The following is a 23,609-nucleotide window of genomic DNA, read 5'->3' as shown; positions in this document are numbered from 1 at the left end:
AGAGACATGTCGCCTGGATTTTTCTTCTTCTTTTTTTATTTTTTTAAATAAAAAAATAAAATGTAATAAAATGAATGGTTTGGAGAAAAGATGCGCCTGCGTGTTCTTTCCTGCGTCATTGTAAACTTTTAATTGTACTGTTGAGGGCCATCTTCGACTCTTTATAGACTAACTGATACTATCACAAGGTGAAATTAATATGATGGCCCATTGTTTATGATTATAGGCTACTTCCTAAATGTTGCAATAGACTCTTCAATTATTATCCAATATTCCAATAACACTGTTGTTCTGTTACAACCACTTATCGGACACCTGTGTTGTTTAGGGGGGAAAAAAGGAAAACAAAGTTAGTGTTTTTGCTGTTCCCCAGCATGGAGGCAAACAAGCAACACCATCACAACTTAGCATTGGAAATGAGAGTCCATTGCAGGCGTATTTGTGAAAAAGGTGGCAATGGCATTAGCTTGTTTATTACCGCTACAGACAAAAGGTTGTCTCACATGATGCATCCTGCATCCAAGTACAAAGAAAGCAGACAGCTGTCCAGACACAGCACTTGAATTTGACCACTAAAATCCTCTCTACGTCCACCATAAAACTCAGAATGGCAGTAGTAACGCTAAATTCCTTTGTTCTATAGAAAACCATAAACGCTGAGAATGACAGGAATTTGGATTTCAGCAACAAGATATTCTGCAACTTAAAAAAAAAATAAAAAAAATCACAGTGCGCTGCATTTTCACACCGTACACCATGACGCATTCTCTGCAGTTTAGGTTTAGCTGTCCATGTGAAAACTGTGGCACTTTAGGTCACTAATACTGGAATTTAAAGTCCAAAAAATCTGTTTTGTTTCCCTTTTACAATGCCAAACTTCTCAGTGAAATGAATCCGAACAAGACTGATGGACATTATGCAAAAAATAAAATGGTCATTGTTTATTTGTGCCTCGTGAAGCCCAGCTAGAAGATGTAATTCTTGGAAAATAGATAGAACCGATGCTGTGGAGATATTTGTGTAAACATACTGGCCTGTGGCCTGCATGGACACATGCTCGACACATGCTTGCAGCATTAGTGTTGCGCAGTTGCATAACAATAATAATAATTCGCATATCAAAGTGTCATTGTGCATTTTAACAGTTTGAAATATGTGGTGCACTTTAATTAAAAGATGAAACACAGGGGGTGGATTTCAAGTTGAATTTATAAAAAATAAAAACAAGTGAAAAGCCGCCGCACCAATTGTCTGTTAATAAGGCTTGGTTCTGAATTACGACATTTAAAATGCATCCGTATGTTAACATTACTCTGATCATAATATCATCTGTAGCATAAAGATGGCAATAAATAAAAAACTACACACATTTCTTTCAGCAGACAACAGAACCACGGTAGACAGTGCAACACAATACTGTCAGATCATTTCCTCATAATTTCACTGATGCGTATTAGCGCTGCATAAATAAATAATGTAAGGGAATAAATAAGAAATGCACTGATAAATTTCCAAAGTTGTTGCTGCTTATCGAGGCAAGTGAAAATGCAAAAGAGGGATTTAAAAGGCTGCACAGCACACAGGAGGAAGTGAGGCGTTTGAAGAAATGGGAAATAGTATTTACTCCTGGCTGCGTTTAAATCGCAGCATTTGTCATAATGTGGCAAAATATGACCAGTCAGCGTCCATCACTTAGCAATATCCGCCTGCCGAGAGTTAAAACTGTGAATATTCTCGCCTTGGTGCGCCCAGGCCAACAGTCAAAGAATAAGGTTTACCATGTGTTTATTCCCAGGATGGACGACACACAGCACAGCAGCTGATATTCCGCTAGCAGTAGGACCCAGGAAAGTTTGATTTGGTTGCACCAAATGAGCAGGCTAAGCATATGCAGAGTTTGCACGCAAAGAGGTCTGAGTTGAGTGATCAGCCCATTCTAATTCTATATTATAAGAACTCATACTATGATTAACAATGTTAAATGCAGCACCCAATATTCTGCTCTGTTTTGTACTGTTGGGTAATCCAAAATGAAGGTGTTGTCACCCTATGTCATTTTCTGCTTAAATATCACTGTTGAAGAACAAACTTTACAACTGCGTCTGAGGAATTTAAGCTATGTATTGCTACCTAGCCCCATAATTATAATGGTTAACCTAGGAGTCACCCTCTTGTTAAGAAGAACTCTCAGTCCAGAAATGGCGCACCTAAATATTACACAGTGTTTTGGCTCCGTGTCGACAAATCTTCTGCCAAATAATACAACACTCACCACACACACAAACACTGAAACGCACATACAATGGGACCAGTTCAGCAAGACACTACAGCACAGTTAGCTGAAGTCCAGGCTAAATGTGGGAAGCCTGTGTAATCATATTACTGTCCCCTCATGGCCTAGATAAGTTTAATTGGATGTAAGTCGGGCAGTTAAACTTGGCCGTATGAGCTGCGAACAGTTTCAAGCAACACTAAAGAGCCTTGTTTTTTTTTTTACTGAGGTCTCAGTGAATGCACCTAGCGTGCAGCGTCTGTGGTGGCAACAATAGCTTACAAGATAAGGATGTGTGTTGCTGTTACATTTAGAGCAATCTCCAGAGTGTATTTCTCTTGCAACCACTAGGACATAAAGCTTTCACAACAATGTGTTAACTTTTTTATTAGAAGTATTAAATGATTTCACATCACAAGGAACTGCCCAATAGTGACTGCTGGCTTCAACCCCGCTGTGTTATTTAGATGTCCTGGAAAAACCTGGAAATCCTTTGTGCAGAGAATCAGCAAACACTGAAGTGCATCTGTTTTTAAAATACATGCTGGATGGACTAAAACAAGCTTGTGTGTCAGATATTTTGCTGATGGCTCTTAACTTCACTATTTTACAAAAGTCAAAACGAAAAGAATTTTATGTGGGAAAAAATGCACCACAGGCTGTGGCCTGTCACATGTCGATATATTTATCAAAGGGATATTTTAAATGTATTAGATTGCTTGTAACTGCACAGTTAATCTCCGGAGATATCCAAATCAAGCATAAAAACCAGCAGGGATAATGTGTTCAGTGTTTGAAAACAATTCAGCCTTGACTAACAATCATAAATAGAGTGTTTTCTGAAATTACGCAGATGACGGCACAAAATTACGCACGACCTGCTACCCAGGCCTGTCCGATGGTTTGGTTTGTAATGACAATTTACAGATAATGTCGGACTTAGTTTTGCGACAAAGATAAAAAAAAATATATATATATATATATCTTTTTTTTTAAAGCTGGCTTTGGTCATGTATTCACACAACATCCTTTTGTGCGGTAATTATATCGCAGTTTGCCAAGGGTAGACGCAAAGCTTCCACTTGGTGGCATTTTTTTCATTATTTGGTCACGTTTTGCCCTTTGCGACCAATGTCTTAGGGAGATGTAGGGCCATGTGTACACCGAAGGACAATCACATGACAGACGGAGTCGTCCCTAAGTGTTTGAAAATGCATCAAATTAATTTGTCATTGTGACTACAATCAGTGCGAATGGAGCAAATATTTTGAACATTTGTGCCAAACGAGGCGAAGCCCGCACTGGTTGGTCTTTTCACACCGGGGGTCAAAATGCATTATTTTAGTTTACACATGGCCTTGCACAGGAGTGGCTCAGTATGTGCACCCAAAATAGAAGCTTCGAGCTTTACGCTACAGACTCAGATATATTTGAAATGCCTGCTCAAACACTTAGTGCTAAAGTTTGCTTTGCCATCTGAGCTGCAGATTTTCCAAGCCTTTTTTTTTTCTCTTTAGAGCCCAGTCCTTTAAACACAGAGAATATGCACATTCAATACCGATATTCATATAGAAAAACGTCGTAGAGTTAAAACTACACGGCATACACAGTACACCGAAATTGGACAAACTTGAACAGGTGACAGTATTTTCCATCTAAAAGGGTTAGAGCGGATGCGCCGCTCGATGCTGCATACTTGACCTTCAGTGAGTGTGTTAGGGCCCAAGCGTCGGTGTGTAAAGGACAGTCCTAAAAGAGAGAAATAAACATTGGGAAGGCGTTTGGAAAAGGGATATTAAATAACACGGAGTAGAGATTACTAAGCAGAATGTCACTTTAGGCACTGATAAATGCCGTACACATTCATTACCTGCGTTAATACTTTTCTGCACGAGATTTCAAAAATACAAAACGAGGGATGGTCTATGATGCAATAATGGGCTGAACATGAACGTCAAAATGTAACCTAATTGCTACTGATCTGAGATTGCAACATCAATCACTTTTCAAATTCTAAGATGTTTTTCTCTTTTTTTCCATCAGGGACAACAACTGGTCTAAGAGGAATTCGGCTCTTTCAGTGCAGCAATGAAACCTTCATGCTGCTTATTAAGGGGTGGCTGACGTGCGAGGCTATTGAAAAACAAATTGATAAGACGGTACATTTCAGAAAAATAGAGCTCATAGAGAACTCATTTCAAATCATGTCAAAATCAATATATAACAGTTGTGAGAGGACTGGAGCGATATGGATCTATCGTGCTAAACTATCCTCTCTTTCTCTATCACATTAACACTCCTTCAAAATTCACACACGTCCACACACTCCACACACACTTTAGCAGGAATAACATGGCTTTCTATTTCTCTAGCCAGCTCCGTACCATAAACGGCAGAGGGGTGGCGGGGGACGCAGACCACATGCCACACAAGTTCTCTGCGAAGGGCACTGTGAAGCTCACTGACCTTTGGGACGCGGAGACAGGCCGCCATAAACAGATTTAGCCAGTCTCAAAGTCAAAAGTGCTCAGGAGCAGTGAAAGCCCTATTGTAAAAGACCTGCAAAGCCAACTGAGATCTCATCCTGTTTTACAATCCAAATATCTTGAGGTTGCCCGCAAAGGCGACAAATTTGAGTTTTTTCTCATTATTATTTATTTTCTCTTATAATCGGTATAAAGTGAATTAGACCAAATTAGAAAACAGACCAGCAAATATGTACTAACTGTTATAAGATGTGACCATTTTTAGATGGTGAGGGTGGAGTAGGGATGGCAGATGGAGACGCAGCGAAATATTTAGTGATTTGTTAAACGTGGACGCGTAAAAACGCTCCCAACAAGTTTACTTGTTACAGGGAAATGCAAAATAAAGGACGGAAATAGTCCACCTGGGTAAATAGACTCCACAGGAAAGTGACATAAACAGTCACCGTCAACAGATTCGTCTGGTTTGAAGTTCAAGTTAAATCTAGGCTCCACGTTCAGATATCCGTTTGGCACCGGCCAAAGACCAGACTGTCACATTATTCAGTCCAAATAATCCCAGCGTTTGACGCAGGAATCATCTAACTAGCCTGCAAACACAAACCACTGTTTGCATCACTTCCCCTGGCATAGCATTCACATTTTGAGTTGTTTTGATGCTTGTAATAGAGTTTTCCGCTTGCCAAAATGTGTTTTTCTTGTTTTTGTTTACCAAATTATGCAAATTGCAGCACTGGAAATTCACCTCCATATTTTCCACAGTAAACAGGGCGCAAATCTACTGCGTTTTTTCATCAACAAACCAGGGATCCTCTTTCTTTCGTTGTGTTCTCCACATCGCAAAAATTGTTTAGCGCATTTTTACAAGCCCAAATGCGTATAAAACTACAAGTATGAATAATCTAACCTCATCAAGGGATGATAATTGCTGCTGTTTAAATTTCTACAGCACACATGTGGACATATTTCCTGTAGCTTTTTCTAAGTTTACAGAAAATGTTTGTAGCATAGCTGACCTTGAGGATTTTTTTTTATTATTATTTAAATAATGGTTGAGATACTGAACAGTCAAGACCGTCATGGTGCATTTTACATCTATTATTCTCCCCTAACCCATTTAACAAGGCAACACACAAACACAAGACATTAGTTTATGTCCTTTCGTGGTCAACAGTGCGTTTGATAGGCTAAAAAGATTGGAGTTGTTATGAATGATGTCCCCTGGATGATCAAATTCAATACACGCAATTTAAGATCTCCGCAGTATTATTTCATTGACTTGGTTATCATCATATACCAGCACATACTTGGTAGACTTACTGGTTATGCTTTGCATCAGCCTGGCGCCACTTCATAACAAATACACTGTATTCCCTTGATTAAAAAGTACATGAATGCTCTTGTCGGTGCGTAAAAGGACGCAGATTAAAGCGATATACCAGCAGGTCTCTTATTATACGGAGATTATTCAAACTGTTAGTGCATCCTCTGACATACACGTGAAAATTCTGTCAAGTCATTTAATTTAAATGATTCTCTAAACCTCTATGTAATCAGATGCGTAAATGTACATGGAGTGCGTTTAGTCTGACTAGATTTGACCTATACTGTATAATCAGAAACTATTTGAATTGACGCCATATTTTGTTGTGGTTGTTTTTTTTAAAAAGAATACATTTTACAGAGGTTATTTTTGAAACTACTATTAGACATGTCATTTTTGATATTTGCAAACGTATGCTGTGTGGACGGACAGCGGCGGGTCCAAACGGCCCTACGTCTCATGAAGGACTGTACTTGCTGCTCTTATTCATTCAGCACACGTAGGCTACTGGGAATGCAATACACAAAGAAATATGCACTGTGTTGATGAATATATAAGAATAAATATTTGGGATACAGTCACCCTTTACTTGGAAAGCTGCATGAGTGTAGTAAGGAACACTGGCACAAAGATCTGTGGCTGGAGACGCACCCTTAGCAAAGAAGCAAATACTGCAGCAAGCCTTTGATCAACTCATCACGAGATATGTCTTGTTATGATTACACCTTATCTTTGATACACCTTAGCTGATAAATGCTGAAGCCTATGGAGACCAAAAGGACTGTGTTAAGTGTTGAGCATTTTATATGGGTGTATATATGTTCTGATTCTGGACAGACTGACTCAGGAAGGCCATTCATTGGGTCGGTTGCAGGAGCGGCTGTGCACAGTTCACTGAAATGGCAACATCTGATCTCAACATTGAGACAGCACTACAGTTTCCAGTGAACATATTTCGGCTAACTGAGACCAGGAGCTGCTGAAGACAAACGCATTAATGCTTAGTTGGTGAGCTGATATGAAAACACTGCAAATCCCTGCATTGCTTTACACTTCCTTGCCAGTAGGGAGAGCCTTGTGGATTTTAGATCTCATTATGTACACAGATCTCTGTGGTTTGTAAAGATACATTTGATAAAGTTTTCTTTTCTCCATTTGCAAGGTGTGTATGTGTTCATAAACCACGATTTGAACCACAATTGTCACATGTTTGAATGCCAACCAGGAAATAGGATGCACAGTCAGTCCAAGTGACATGCCTATATGGAGCACTGGGGTGTAACCCTATTACTGCTTTACAGAGCTATTGCGTGTTTAGCTGCGCCGTTATAGGCTTGTAGCATAGCACTGACATTGATTAGGTCGAACTTCAAGGGAAACCACAAGGAGTCAGAGAAAAACTTTTTTTTTTTTGCCTAAAACTGCAGTCGTAGTAAAGAATAGCGGTTGCTGCGTTTCAGACTAGTCCTTAAAATGAATAATAGTCAATGCATGGTGGGCTGTAGAACATGCATCTGGCCGCCATTTTGCATGGTCTAAAGCCATCATATCTGCCTATAGCTTACCTTTGTATCTGAGCAGCCATAATAAAACAAGACCAACCTGTGTGGGCTTCTATTGCTCATAGTTCACAGCAAGTACAATTATGTGCCAACAAAACACACTCTCAAATGCTTCCAAATGTCCCATTAATGTTCAGATCTTTATTTCACTGCGGTGGACACATGTATTTTTAAACTGTGTTACAGGTCACGTCTAATAAAATAATCCCACCAGTCAGCACCCAGAAAGGCGGATTTTAAAGCAGAGCATTCAGAGAAGCAACGCAATGACACACTGAAGTAACACCAATAAACATTTCAGTATTCTGTTTATTGAAGACCTTACGCATATACATTCATATCATTATTACTTTTACAAGACAACGTAGCAATCCTTACAAGCGCAAAGAAGGGAATGCAGTGAGGGACGAAATAAAAGAACGATAACAAACAACGACTACACTGAAACAGAGTTTCTTTAAATGTCACGTATGCTCAGATTTCTTGCATACAATTTCATATATCCATTATTGGCAGTATAATATAATAGGCCTACATTTCCAACCCTTACAACCACAAATAGGCTGCGGAATGCGATATTGTACAAGACGATCAATAACAGAAAGCACTATTATATATCGATAAGGGATCCTAAAATAGGATGCGAATAGTAAGATGTGTAATTTCATTTTACAAAGTTATACACGAGTACAAGGTAAGGAAAGGGATGACACTGAGCACGTTGCAAGGAGCAAGTACATTAAGTAGGCCTACAGGCCCATGTCCTTCCACCATGATAATAATAATATTAATAATAATAATAATAATAGTAATAACAATAATAATAATAATACATTCTTTGTAGAAGTTTGTGTCAAAAATGTTTTAGGTTGTGTTCGCATTTGATTTGTTCAGGAAAAAAAAGTATAAAAAAGTCACCTTGAGAAAAAGTGGCCCGCAGAACATGACTTATAGCTATTTCACATCAATAACATGCTGCAAATACATTTCACTGCTATAGCTTACTCATTATACATTACAGATAATGCACTGCATTCACCCCCGAATTAAGGGAGCACAGATGTAGGCCTATTATTATTATTATTAAATGTTTTATTTTCTACATATTTATTTTCATTTGGAGCACCAAGTTTCACAAATGCTCTTTTTAGGCGTACAAACTAATCCCACCTCCCAGGTGCAACTTTTGGCGGTGTCATTGTTTAAACAAGTGGGCCTAGAAATGTTCACATACTGTTGATTAATTCCATCAAAGATTCTCGCGAGTTACTTGAAGAATATTCTATTTTTTCACAATCTGGATGTGGACTTTTAATAGCAGCTCAAACCCGTATTCAAACGGTGATCTCAGTCAAATAAAGAAATGCAACTCATGCAAGATTTCTGTGGTTGTTGTTAAGACAAGTTGAAAGGTAATAAAAGTAAGAAAAATAGGCTACCTTTAGAAACTTGTTAGCACATGAACAAAGTCATGACAATTACTTTTTCAATGCGCAGTCATAAACATATCTATATGGATTTCGTTGCGGTTGTAGTCCTCCCTCTCCCCATGCAGACCCCCAGACTTCCTGCCCGTGACCGTGAACGTGTCCACAACGCCTGACAAAAACTATGGAAAGGAGATAAGGGTGATTCTTCTCTGACCCAACAAATGTGACTGTGTAAGTATTAAGCAACCGTGAGGGAGATTCTTCTTAATCAGTTCGTAACCTCAAAGAAATTACTGCGCGGATGCGGCACCAGCCTGTCTGTCAGGCGTCTGTGTCCTTAGGACTTCACTGTTATTTTTTTAGGCCTATTTTGAGATTTCACAAAGTGGTCCCGCTCCCTCTTTATTTTCTCTAACCAAAACGGGAACTAACGGAAGTTTGTCATTATGTGTCACCCCAGACACACAGAGAAACATTTTGACCTACACGCTTTGGCGTGATACTGGGTTGCACATTTTTTGCATGGCTTACAATTAGAGCGAAGACTATCTCTTGACATATCATGAAAACCAAGAGATGCATCTTGCACAGAAAACACATCCTCACAGCTTTTTGTGCGATTATACCAAACATGAAGCCAGTCTCATTGAGAACAGCTTTGAATGCCACATAATGGCTTGTTTTGGGCTTGTGTGGCCCGCACCTTTGAGAAAAAAAAATCTGAAAATGTTGTAATAATTGCCTGCGATGTAAAAGATGGATAGATGAGTGCATGCACCGAAGAAGACCTAAGGGAGCATAGAAGGCTTGGCTTTTACTGCCTATCGATTCACCTTCTGCCGCATCTCTAAAAGTAGGCCAAAGCTTGCTCCCTCAGCATGAGTCTCTTCTTCTTCATCCTGCGGTTCTGGAACCAGATCTTGACTTGTTGGTCGCTGAGGTTCAGACGGTCGGAGAGCTCCCTCCGCCGCTGCCTGGTAATGAACTCATTTAGCATGAATTCACCTTCTAGCTCAGCCAGCTGAAGTTTGGAATACGGTTTGCGCTTCTTTCTGGTCCGAGTGTGCATCGGGTACCACGGGGCACCTGGAGGAGGAGGGGGAGGAGGAGGAGGAGGAGGAGGAGGAGGGGAGGGGGATGGGGGGGTGCATACTACGGATTAGTCACCACAGTAGCAAAATCACGGTCACCTCCAAGGTTATGAGGAGCCTACAGGGGCGCCAGTTGTCAAAGGAAAGCTTGGATACTATAGGCAAAGTCAATTTCATTTCATTTAGCTTAGACTGGAAATCACTCCCTAGATTCTATCTACAAGTCAAACTGCATTACAGTGAAATAGCACAAAGTTTTTCTAGAAATGTGGGAATCAAGGGAATCAAGACAGTATTTCAAAAGCTAAGAGAAGATTTCTGTGTTTTGCCTATGGCCTCAGATGTAGGGATTCTGTTTTATATTAGGATACACAGACCCGATGCCCCTGAAAGCTGTCACTTGCTCCATACACAACCAAACTGGATTTGTTTTGGTCTCCCCCACCCCCTGGGCTGCCTGCACATATATGATCTCAGATCTAATTTCCGGACCACCAGGACCCCTCGAATGGTGGATGTATTTTTCATAAGTGTTTTATCTTTCAGCCTCCTATTGAGACCACCAGTATACAGCGGTTTGTATCACAGGAAGTTTTATTGTTGCAGTTAAAGTAGCATTAACGTGATAATTAAGCCGTACTTGCAAATACCCCTGCTTATTTGCGAGTTTCAGAGCATATTAAATGACTCTTGAGTACACAGCGACAGATATTAATTCTGTTTACGAGTCATTAAAAAGAAAACTCTCTATTCGATGCAGTCAACCAAAGCGGCTCACCCCTTTAAATCACTGCACTAATTTGTGTACACAAAGAGCAGCAGTGACCCAAAATCAACCATCTATGAGCCTGAAACACACAGCCTCATCTGAGCTGGAGAAATACAATGACATGGCTGACTGTTTACTCTAAAGCTGCTGGGCAATATGATTTGGTGAGGTTATCTATAACTCCACACACACAACCACGTTGCGCGTGGAGTATTTTAGGGCAACCCCTAGCGGCGTTTGTACACCACGCAAGCATCCTGCAGGCTAATCTAAGATGCAAGTTATGCATCAATACAACGAGCTCCAGTGATGATTTGATATCGCAAATGTGCGCTATGTGCAGCCATGTTATATAATAACGACAGACACAGCATTTGTTTCGTATTATTGTGATTAGAAATAATAACACCCACCTCCGCCTGCTGCTATGTTGCTTGAATGGCTTCCCGGTGACACCAGGGTCTGTGTGTCGCTGGATGAAGGCTTGCTGCCTTCGTTGAGCAGAGAGGAGCTGGAGTCGGACTCCATTGACTGACAGGATGGCGGGTCTTGCGTTAGCTGCTCGGTCCCATAATCATATTTGGAAAAGGCGGCAGTGCTGCCAATTCCACTGTGCATCCCGTGGTCAGATGTTAGGGATGATGTGTCTCTCGCCCTATCCTCACGTTTGAGGCTGCTGCCACCTGAACAGGTCTCCCTGTTCCCGTTGCCGTTGTTATAATAACATTTACCCTCTTCTGGTCTGGTAATTTCACACGACCGATTGAAAGAAGGGTTAATAGACACGGGGCTGCTAAAGTAGGATTGAGAGTATCCATTGCACGGCTCCGAAGGATTCCACGGAAGGGAGCAAACATTGTCCCTTCTCGGGTAGGAGAGAGACGGTAGCCCCGCCAGTTGTCCCCCTGAGGCTCTAAAATTCGGAAAGTAAAATGTGTCTCCAGTGTGGATGTTTACCAAAGGTCCCACAAACCCTGGATTAAGGAGATTATGCTCGCCCATTTCCGCGGGCCCGACCAACAGCTTCTAGTTTATTGCAATCTGACATTTAACATAGTTAAACCTGGAGGGGCGCCTGATTGGTCATCCTCAAACCACGTGTCCAGGCTAACTTCTGTTACACATGGTACCACCCACTTGGTCCATCTCAGACAAAACAAAACATTAACTTCTGTATTACAGAGGTTTATATGCTTTTTAAAAATACTATAAAGCTTTTATTAAAAATGTAGAATCTTGTTTTTCTTCACTTGAGTCATGCTGAGTCCAAAAGGAGCCCAGGCTGCTTCTCCTTTTACACTTGTACAACTGTCCATGGCCTCGTTTAATATCTTTATAAGCTGGCAAAAGTTGTTTAAATGCTATTTCTTATGAAAACTATTTTTCTTGAAGGAGAGGGTGCATATGACATCCTGTTTTCTAGCAAATTATGGTTGAATTCCATGTCATATAAAGCTGTGATGTCCCAATTTTACAAGCTTGTTTTAAGAAAAGACTGATGCTCATTGCCGCACTCTACTCATATTTACAGTAACGGGGTCAGCAGGTTGAAGCCACTGGCTCTGTAAAAGAGGACGATATTCTACAAGGTTACTTTAAGAGGGTATATTTCACATAATATTCTCTAGTACACCTCACATGAACAACTTTAACAGATACCTCCAATAAACGTTCGCAGCCAAACTCTGGTGGGATTGTTATACCTCTCACAATTCTTTTATATGAATTTTACAAGATATCAGAGGGCACTTAACTGATTCAATCAGCCGAGGGTCTCCCTGCTTTATATCTCGCTAATTAGTTGATTTGTAGATGCAGTTCTGAAGACAGTGAACAAATATGTGATATGCCATGATCTAGTCATTCGCTGCTTTGACACAAAAAAAAAAAAAAAAAAAAAAAACTCCTTATACACAGAAAACTTTTTTCTTTTTCCACAGTGCACTTTTTTCTGCAGAAAAACGATGTGCACAGGATTCGGGCACTCTGCCAACAACTGGCGCAAGAAATTTCTAATGTGGTCTTTGGTCATCAAACTGGCCAACCATCATCCTCAAACATATTCTTATGACTGACCTGTGCCTTCTGCCTTCCTCTCCCGAGTCCACAGACTACTCGTTAATTGAAAGAAAAAATCTAGGAAGAACTTCCAAACGTTTATAGCTCTCTATATTATATCAGTCCAGCATTAATTTTGAAATCCCTATTTCCCTTTATAAATTCATAATTTACCACCGCCCACTCTCGCCTACATGTAAGAAAGACAAAATCAATTTATGGATCTCAAAAGTTGTCATAACTCAGCAGAGGGGATTGCTTATTTCTCAGTTATGGCACTTAAAAAGTGTGACCACATGAAGGGCAAATAGTTTGACTCATCATTGGTACGGAATTACAACAAGAAAAAAGAAAAAGAAAAAAAACTCAAAGCATAACCAAGCACACACGGAACTCGCCGTCAATCCACTCAAGTTCAGGACGCAGTCACGGTGAGTTGAACTTGATATTGAACTCAAATACTCAATTTAAATAACTAAAGTGTAAATTTATATCAATAAAAGAGAACAAACATATAACAGCCTTTTAGGCTGTAGCAGCTCAAAGTGAGGGCTAACAACTCTTGTCATAAAAAATAATGTAGATATATTTCCAGCTGCGCCGAGAGCCATTTGTCTGATTTAAAAAGCAACCTATCATGTTCTTAACATGACGCCACGAAAAAAAATAAGAAGCGAGTCCAAAGGAAAAGTAGGTAAAAGTACTGATTTCCTGAATTGATAACTAATCTCATGACGCTGAGGATTAACAGAAAGGTGCAGGGTTACGACAGTTTGCACATGCGTGCTGAATGGTGTGTTAGTTGCGTGCCACAAATTTGCCAATGAAGTGTTATGTGAGAACATTAGCATTCACTTAAACATTGGTTTGGGGGCGACGTGCAAGTCAGGCAATATTTGATAGCTGTGTCCGTCACTTGTGACCATGTATCCTATCTAACCCAAAGGCCCCAGGCCTTGCTCCAGCCCTAAATAGAAAGAAATATATCAAATGTTTGAACTGGAGAAGCTCCTAGAGTTCCGTTGCGGTTTCATTCTGTCCCCTGGACTCATTGCTTCTCCTATCACTGCACATTCTAGTATCTAGTTAGTCAGTCTCGCAATGCAGCACAACATCAATCCAATATAATATCTTGTGCCACAGTCTTATGAGGAACATTGGGGTGTCTGGCTATCACGTCACGGCTTCACGTGTTATTACAACAGTTGCCATAATGAGTGAGTAAAGTGTAGGCTTAAGTCGCCACTTTACCTCGGAGAAAAGAGGCCATGTGTTGCGCCTCCTTGCCTCGTCTCTCCACGCCTCCGATCCACGACTCACTCTGATCCGCATTTCTCATTCAAACAACTGCTCGTCTGTTCAGTGCATCTTTAGCTCAGCGATGATGTCATATCTGACCGTGAGCTACAGGCCTTGTGCTCTCGTTTAGCAAAAAAACGAATCTCTTCTGTTAAAAAAAGAACTTGGTAAAGTAAGCATATAGCACTGTCAAGGTCACTGTCTAGTACACTGTCTGCTCGATATTGAAATTACCCTCCTGGAATCCACTGGTCCTGTCCAGACAGGGCAATAGCCTAAACAAAGGGCTTTTCTTCCCTTTTTCTCTCTTTGATTCTCTGCAGGCAGGTTGCCACAGTTATAGCCTTGTGCAACCCTTTTAAAGCTTCCTTCAAGGAAAACAAACCACCAAGGGAAGCCTAAAGAACCCACTAAAGTGCTAATGTTTTAGCTGAATGGTTTGGCTGATCTTCGTCATTTGTTTACTTCAACAAACGATATTTAATGCGGTTTTGCTACATAAATAACTTAATGCATGCGCACAAACCCGAGGAGTGAGTATTTATGATTTTACTTAAAAGTTAAGAACTCATACGAATCTGAAAAATACCACTAATATTACAATATTCTAACTTATCAATAAAAAAATAGGGTACAACACACATTTATAGTCCACCAGTCTGACGAAGTCTGCGCTAATTAAACATCGCAGACCAGAAACTATGGTGAGGACTTACAGCGTCACTCTATGGATACAAACATTTGAACTTGACCGTCACTTTGTATTAAGTTATAATGAGAGGAGTTAAACCAGCCTAAAATGCTTACAATTGAAAATATTCAGCTTTGTTCATTAATTGATTTAATTTGATATTTTCCCGATTTAATTTCCAGTGCTGAACCTGCAAATTTTATCCCATATGTCCGTGTGTGTGTGTGTGTGTGTGTGTGTGTGTGTGTGTGTGTGTGTGTGTGTGTGTGTGTGTGTGTGTGACAGAGATATATAATCAAGAAAATCAAATGCTCACACTGCTCATTAACTGTAGCCTCACATGCATTCACGATCAATAAATTATGACTTTTCAAACCAAACCTGGCTCTTGTCTTCAGCTAGTTTGAATTTTATTCTAAAGCGCTATACCACAACGCAATTTTTCAAATAACTGTGCGTTCAAGTGTGTTCAAGGTGTTGTTAACGCCACGTGTGCCAAAATGTAAAAGAAAGAAAAATAAATAAAACAACTGAACATCGAAACCCTGGTTATTTGTCTTGTCTTAAACTGCCCTGACATGTGACTTCCTGACTGTCGGATATATACCCCAACAGTAGACATATTAAAATCATAAAAAATATGTCTTCAATGCATTAATGTAAAAATTAATATAATCACAAAACAGCTGAGGACGGTTAGCAGAGACATGGCTTCAGTTATAACTTGTGTGTATTTGCTGTCCCATCCACAATAAGCGGCCCTTTATAATTCACAGCTGGATTAAACTTTGCACTGAAATAATAAGGACTGTCAACTCGATATTTCATGAATGGCGTATTGTCAAACGCAGTGAAAAAAAGAGTCAACCCTAAACTGACAGCGTGACAGCGAAAAAGAGCAAATTAACTGAACTAAAATAACCCTAAACACACAGCTGCAGCACTTCCTGATATTTTCCTCTGGTCACCACCAGAGGTTATCAGCCCCCTGTCTCATGTCTCTCTGGCTGACAGAGGCCTGCTGCTTTGACGCCTCCACACACAACCAAAGGCTATGCAACTTTTCCTACATCATATGTTTGCAAGTTAAATAAGAGGCTAATCAAGGTGTCAAGAGTCAGAAAATAGTTGAAGAGATGCTATCTGGTTAAATTATCTTATTCTGGCTTTGCCTTTGTTCGGCACAGGAAATGTTATTCACGGATATGCAGCCGATTTGTTTACTAAAGGTGAGTAGTAGTAGTAGTAATAGAAGTAGGCTATGGCAAGCAACAACAAAACAAAAAGCCTTAAGGAATAGACTATTGCAGTGCAGGGCAAACGGAACATACTTTCAGATTTTAATATTTAATATTTGGACATACATCTATTAGGAATATATGTACGTGAATATTCCCGTAAATCTTGTGTGAATTATATTTTGTATTCTTTCTTAAAGTAAAATTAAATACTAATGTAATTTCACAAACAAAATTGGCCTGTTGAAATACACCAACGTTTGAAAATTATTTTCATATTCTATCGGTCTCATCATATTATGCTGGTCGAGATTAGCATTGTTAGGTGGCAAATCTTCTCTCACACATTTAATGTGCTACTGCACAACTTTGACAAATTTAACATTTGTGTTATAATGTGCGAAAATATCAGAAGATCACGCAGGCGTTTGGAGTTAAAATACTTCTATCTAAAGCAGTTTTCTCTTCCATCGCCGCTGCGCGACATTCACTTGGAGGAAAACAGTCACTTTAAAAAAAATGAGGCAGCTACTAATCCGCCTGTGAATGCGTGTTATTCCTCATATTTCACGTTAGTTTGGGCTGTCTAATGCACAGCCTTTGTCGTCAGCTAAAAAGTCCTAAAGCAATGTCCATGTAGGCCTACTGCCATAGTAGGAAGAAAATGGCCATACCTTTAAACGCTATACTGTGGGCGACGTCGTATTATTATTTCCTCTCGCTGTGTAGACAGTATGGCTGCTTGCTGCGGATTACTGGTGTTGGTGTGAGACGTCAAAAGTCCTACCTGTCCTTCGTGGTCAATAACACACACCTCATGATGAGTGCATGAAACTATTGGTAGTTCCAGAGGCATGGCCCAGAACAACTGCTTTTACAGGACTTCTGCAAAACACAAAAGAATAGAGCCCAAATGTTAATGCAAAGCTCTGAGTGATGGTCAGAAATGCAGGTCAGAGGATATCGGTGCACTTCCCCTTTTTATGTATTTATGGCATGTCATTAAGTCCGGCTGTCTAGACAGGGAAATAACACCTTGTTTGCCTACAAACAAACCGCCAGCATTGGTGTCCGGCCCCCTATTTATTATTCACAATCTGCCGTGATGTCAAGGTCAAAGTGACTGCATAGTCATGGTCAAGGGTAAATCTGGAGACCCAGAACTTTCCACACGGATTGAAAATCCAGGAACCAGACAAACAAAAAGTTGAAGTGTGACGGCTTGGATTGTAATCAACCACCTCCAAGAGATCTGAAGAAGCTGGAAAAAGTGACACAGTCCAGCCAATGACTCGCCTACAGAGAAGTTGAAACAAAAAAAACAAAAAACAAAAAAGCAAACGTCGCACAATAACTGCTATTTCAGCTTGGCTTTGAGAACAGAGACGAAACCCGAATTATCTAATACTTAAGGCCTTCGACGTCAATTAATTTTACAAAAGAAAAAAATGAAACCTTATTTATATTCATTTGAAAATTAATACATGCCAAGATTTATTCAGATTTTAAACTGAAATTACAGAGTTAGACAGACTTAAATAAATAAATAAATACAAACATTAGAGGAAACCAAATGTAGCCTATCTAAAACTTTAATTTTCAAAATTATCATTTTTCATAACTGCAACTGAAGCAGTCTAACTTTGGAGAGATTAAGGCCTATATACGTAAGGGGGAAAAACAGTGTCTGCATAGGGGGGGAAAACGTCCTGTATGCACACACGGAGTAGCCATACTAAATATGTGAATTGGCATTATTTGTGAACAAAACTTTATAGACGTGATCCTGTGTGTGCGCGCACGCGGATAGTCACTATTCATGTATGTTTAGAAAAGCAAAATCATTGGCTGACGAATGATTTCTCAAGTTCAATGCAAAAGTCACCTGTGCTTTTTTACCATGCTGACACACAAGTGTTAGCAGGATCAACCAAAAATACGCATGTGGCTGCATGTCGCATCATTATTGCAAATGTATCATACATTTACGCAAGCATGATTCACCTTTCTAATCCATATACTGTATGTGTTGCTGATGTCTTATAGAAGGTATGGCGAGTTAAATATGAGCAAAAACTTGTAGATGCACTGAACGGCTTGGGAGAAAGAAAAATGTTCATTGCGTTGTCATAGGGTGCGGCTTTTTAAGGTTCATACTGTCAAACAACTTATCAATACCTGTGGAATACAGGACTGACAACAATATCCTGTGGTGAACCGGTAAATGTTCTGGTGACGTCTGAGGCACAAATCCCTTGATTGGCGCGTTTGCTGTGCTTCTGCCAAGTAACCGGGAGCCAAATATCTCTTTGGTAATAATTCTGATTAAAATGCGATCAGTTCAAGGGCAAAGTGGGACAGATTTGGTCATAGCGAGTATCTCTCCCTAACCCGCGAAATATGTTTTTCTATACGGATCCATTTGAAATATCAGATTCTGCAGGCCGAAGCACTTCTATCTGAAAACAGACACCATGATTCATTTTGTTTGCAAGTGTCAGATAAGTATCAGCGCTGCTGCCCACTAAACATGCATAATCACTGTATCATCCCCTGTTGCCATTAACAAGACTCCAGCATGTCCAATAGTAAGTCTTAATCAAGCACTTTGCGACATCAAACCTTCACTCGTCCATCCGCTGCTGATGTTATAGACTCAAACTGAAATTGCAAGGCGACAGTGGTGAGAGCTTTTGCTGCTTAATAACAGCAGTGTAATTTGAAACGAATGGAAATGCTGCAAGGATGATGGCTGATTGACTTGAATATCTGAACATTTTCATAATCATCATTTATTTATGAAACACGTTACCAGTACGTAATTCAACAGCACAATAAAGTTCACATACTGCACGAAAGTAGAAATTACAGGCTCCGTACAAGGCGTGTCATCAGCTCCAATGCTACACTAACAAAGACAAAACAAAGTAAAACGATTGTGCATTTATGTGTAATACTCACTGACTTTTAATGGTTTACAATCATTCCAGTTGCATGACAGAATCCTTCACCGATTAAGGAAAACATACAGGTTTTGGGATATTCCAGTTTACAGTTCTGCCATACTAGATAATATGAATTAAATAATAAAAGGCATTGCACTATACAGATTAACAACATAGCAGCCTTTGTTTTACCCCAGGCTTAATAGAACATGCCCCACACAGAGGAACATAGCTTTTGAAATTCAGAGGAAACCTCAAAAAAGAGGATTCTTTCTCCCGAAAGTCCTCCCTGTGAGCTTTTTTGTTGACGCTGCGTAAGTCTCAAGTTCAACGTGTCATTTAGCCATAACAATTCTTGTCCATATGGCAAATTTCTTTCTATAAATGACACCAAACGAAGCGTCTCCTCTGTTTTGATCTGCCAGTTGCAAGTCTTAGAAATGTCATCAGTCCTTTTGAGATTTGGCTTGGAAAAAAAAAACAAAGAACAGAAAAACACGCAATACTTGTCTTTGAAATACAGATATCGTTTTAAATATTATATATTTATATATGTACATTCATATAAAACAAATGCGAAGTGAATTTTCAATATTTTCACAGTTTTTAGAGCATCCTCTCTAACTTGAAAACAGGGGGCGTGGTGGCATGGTCGATGGAGATGGTGGAACTTAAATTAAAAAACACTCAGCCAAAAATGTTTTTCAGCCACGATTTTCGATGCAAGAGGTAAACATATGGCGTGATGTTTTTGGAAGGTATGAGTTGCAGTTTGAAGGAGGTCGTTGATCTTATCAAGTGGTGTGCATGTGATTGTTCTTGGATTTACTGACAAATTTCTTCTCCTTGACTCGCCGGTTTTGGAACCAGATGGTGACTTGACGCTCTGAGAGGTTGGTGCCGGCCGAGATGCGCCTTCTCTTGTCTTTGGTGATGAATTTGCTGGCTGCATACTCTTTCTCCAGCTCCTTCAGCTGAATCTTGGTGTAAGGGACCCGCTTTTTACGCCCACGACGGTAACTGCTGACCTCAGGCTGCAATGGCACGACATCTGTGAGAAAAAAGAGGAAATCACAGGAAAATATAAGGATGTGCACAGAATCATCGCAATGTTTCACTTAACAAAATCAAGCAGCACTGCAGCTGTCAGGACCAGTCTGCCCCTGGAGTAGACTGAGAAATGCTCGAGGTTAAACACTGACTTCAGCAGATTGATAAATAAGAAATAAATAAAAATGTCAAATAACCCAATTAAATTCTGAATTTGCGCAATTCTCTCTCTCCCTGTGGGGGGGTGGATGTGCGTGTGTGTGAGAGAGAGGGAGAGAGAGAGCGCCTGTGTGTGTGGATAGAGAGGGGGTGGGGGATGGGGGGTACGCGACAGAAATGTTGATGCAGTCAAGATCTCAGGTGTACTGCACCTGACATGTAGGAACGAGTGAACCAATGTAGGGCCACTAGGCTACACTGCGATGGATGTGATGTTTATATCTGCAGATTAACAGTCACTATCCAGTTACAGCCACTGCAACTGTTCATTATTTCCAGTGCCACTGATCTTTTTCCCCCTTCGCGCTTGTCAATACTTAATCTGTTGGTTGCTTATCTACTAAACTATAAACTATACAACAAACCTTGTTAATGGTATCTTAGATAAATCTCTGGTAGATGGCCTCTGTTTAATTAAAGTGCGGGGGAGATGTAAGTATAAACTATACTAGAAGTCTCAGTGTGGAAGCAACAGTCTGATGGCGCTGATTACAAAGCGCAGAAATCTAGTAACTAAACTGATAACAAATAAGAACTTAAACTTCTGAAAGGCGATAAATTGTGTCACACGTTATTTACGTAAACGTTCTGAATTTTTTTTAAACTATTGACTGATTTTTCTTAATTTTTACACTATGTTTTCATGTGTGATCTTTGTAAATCTTTTAAAACCCACAAAACCTTATGGCAGGGGATACCTCATCCTATTTGTTCAGGTAAGCAGAGTACTGGATTACACCTCTCCGCCAAGGCTGGAGCTGAGAGCAAGACAGCCAATGAGAAACATGACAGGACAAGTATGGCAATACCTTGAGAAATAGTGGCAAGCTGTGAGACATGAAGCCTTTTTACCCCCGTGTCATTTTACAGTCAGTGGTTGAGAATGTTTCTCCAGAAATTGTGTGTATAGAAGACTGTGTTTTCGTAATTCAAGCCAAAGGATATTCCCGCTATCTTCATCATGCTACACTTCTATGCATCACATACTCCTTTATATGAACCAATTAAGGACACCCTTCATTGTTTTTGTAGGTGTAGCTCCATTTTAAAGCAAATTAGTTATGTGACTGTGTGCGCCAGTTTGAGTATAGCCTATATATGCCTGTGGAGGTAGATGGAAGACATGGAAATCGCGCGCTTGTGTTTTTGCGCATGTGTGCGCGCGCATTTGACTGCGTGCCCGTGCTTGCGTGGCTTGCTCATGTGTATTTTCAATATAAAGGGGGGCAAATGTTGTGTGGGAAGTTCAGACGAGATCTGAGAACATTCACATCCATGAAATTAAAATACTTACAGATTGCACAAAGATAATAAACCCTTGCGGTAAAAGAAGCAATCTAGTAAACACTCTGTAAACTGCATACTGGTTGGGCCCCAGTGTCCATTATCAGATATCATGCATGTTGTGTGATAGTAAGTAAAGCTAAAGGCGAGCCTGAATTATATACAGTGAACTGATAAATGGTTGTGAACAGGTTGTGTAATATGAAGCCGGGGTCCGTGTGCAAGACAAATGTTTGAGAAATGAATCCTGATATGCAAAAGACTGAACACATCTGTGGACGCAGAGATTTATAGGTATAGAATCCAAACACAGTAGGCTAGCTTAATCACTATATAGTCAAACAGAGGGCAAAGGTTTGCGTTGGTGTTCCTTTCTATTCTACGTGACTGAAACTCGTCATATGACTTCAAAGAGAGAGAAAAAACCTAAATAACTGCAGACAGCAAATGTTCCGTTGCTGAACTTATATTAACCGTTAAAATGCCTTGCAGCTGAAAACTCCTTGAACTCACATTTATGATTGTCATTTTTATGCACAGTACTAAGAAAATGCATGACCGTTTGTTTAGTGTTAAACTGAAGAATATGGCTGCCTATGATCCTAGAGTACATAAAGAACATTTCATAACTGACATGGGGATTGACAGTCGACTGTTTATTCCGCACATTTAGTGTTTCCCTGACTTCCTGACGAGTTGATATTGACACTTTAAGACAATAAAATCCAGATACAAAGCAATAACATCTTAGGACAGAAAAAATATCTTAAGAGCCTGTATTAAAATAGTTTTCTGAATGTGATGACATAGGCATCAAAAACCTATGAGTCGCTGAACTAACATGAATTCAAGCCTGTTGATAACTACTTTAAAAAATGAAAATGAATTTTTCCATACCTGGGAAGGGTGATTTCCAAAGATGAGTTGACTGCGTTTGCTCTTTGGAGCAGTACACCTGCCCATCCCAGCCATTGGAGAGAGCCCAGTGCTGGTAGCCCTCCATGGGGATCAACGCGTCGTGCCGCGGTTCAGGATGGGCACTGATACTAGGCACCACCGACACGTCGAGGTATCCTGGGACAGCCTGATAAGAGCTGGCGAAACTCGGGTAGAAGGCAAACTCTTTCGCCCTGGAAGACAGTTCTTCGGTAGGCAGCGCTGTGCTGGGCTCGGCATATTTTTCTGCGGGATGGTATGAGCAAGGCTTCTGCTGCAAGTTCACGTTGTGCGAATGAGATAATCTACAGCCGTAATATGGGTTTCCAAAGGGATAACCGTAGCTCAAAGATGCACTCGATGATGTTTGGGGAGCGGGACACTGCCGGCCGGTGTCTGGGGAGGAAATATCCGAGTAGACGGAGCCCTGGTGGGTCGCTATGGTGCCAGAATGTCGTCCTAGCGCGGGGTGCGACATCAGGTCCCTGCAGTGGGTCGCAGGGCAATTACCGCTCAGTCCCTCCATTGTTTGGCTTTTATTCTGGTTGTTTTCATTCGGGCTTTTTTCATAAACGTACATCAAGGTGTCCGCCCAGCGTGGATGCAGAACCAGCGAAGTCGTCATATCAGGGGCTGCCGATGCTTTTTAAAAGTCGACTACTCCAAGACGGACACCTCATTTCCAACTACATTTTACACCAAGCGCATGCGCACACAAGGCCCTCGTGTGTCCACTTCATTAAGAATCTGGCACGTGATACGCTAACAAGTCCTATGAGATTGGGCTTGTGAGTTGGAGCAGAGCAGCCCTTTAAAGACCCACTGCCTCATATGTCACAGTTTTTTCCTGCAGAATACCGAGTCATATCATTGGCTTAAATCACCTAGACCCGCACTCTTAAAGGGGAGTTTGGATACTTTCAAGATTGTGGCAAACGAAAACAACCTGTGAAAT

The 23,609-nt window shown here is 40.4% G+C and overlaps 2 protein-coding genes across 2 annotated transcripts; both read right to left on the bottom strand.

Moving 5' to 3' along the window:
* Positions 1 to 8,490: 8,490 nt before the first annotated feature.
* On the bottom strand, positions 8,491 to 11,969 carry hoxc12a (homeobox C12a). The gene is made up of 2 exons (XM_083976319.1): positions 11,348 to 11,969; positions 8,491 to 10,160 (listed from the first exon to the last, which is right to left on the bottom strand). The coding sequence occupies exons 1-2, from the start codon at positions 11,934 to 11,936 to the stop codon at positions 9,922 to 9,924; spliced, it is 828 nt and encodes a 275-aa protein (XP_083832445.1). The 5' UTR covers positions 11,937 to 11,969; the 3' UTR covers positions 8,491 to 9,921.
* Positions 11,970 to 19,959: 7,990 nt separating this feature from the next.
* hoxc13a (homeobox C13a) lies at positions 19,960 to 23,279 on the bottom strand (the record flags this gene model as incomplete). Its single annotated transcript, XM_083975068.1, has 2 exons — positions 19,960 to 20,216; positions 22,616 to 23,279. 2 exons carry the CDS (start codon positions 23,277 to 23,279, stop codon positions 19,960 to 19,962), a joined length of 921 nt encoding a protein of 306 aa, XP_083831194.1.
* Between the last annotated feature and the right edge of the window lie 330 nt (positions 23,280 to 23,609).

The sequence above is a fragment of the Trachurus trachurus genome (assembly GCF_905171665.1).
Source record: "Trachurus trachurus genome assembly, chromosome: 7".
In the NCBI taxonomy this organism is placed as follows: domain Eukaryota; kingdom Metazoa; phylum Chordata; class Actinopteri; order Carangiformes; family Carangidae; genus Trachurus; species Trachurus trachurus.
This window is presented reverse-complemented; position numbering and strand designations above follow the sequence as displayed.

Excerpts from the sequence above, each read along its gene's own strand:
- hoxc12a (XM_083976319.1), bottom strand. The coding sequence starts at position 11,936 with ATGGGCGAGCATAATCTCCTTAATCCAGGGTTTGTGGGACCTTTGGTA. Across the intron at positions 10,161-11,347 it reads CAACATAGCAGCAGGCGGAG|GTGCCCCGTGGTACCCGATG; the intron begins GTGGGTGTTATT and ends CTCCTCCTCCAG.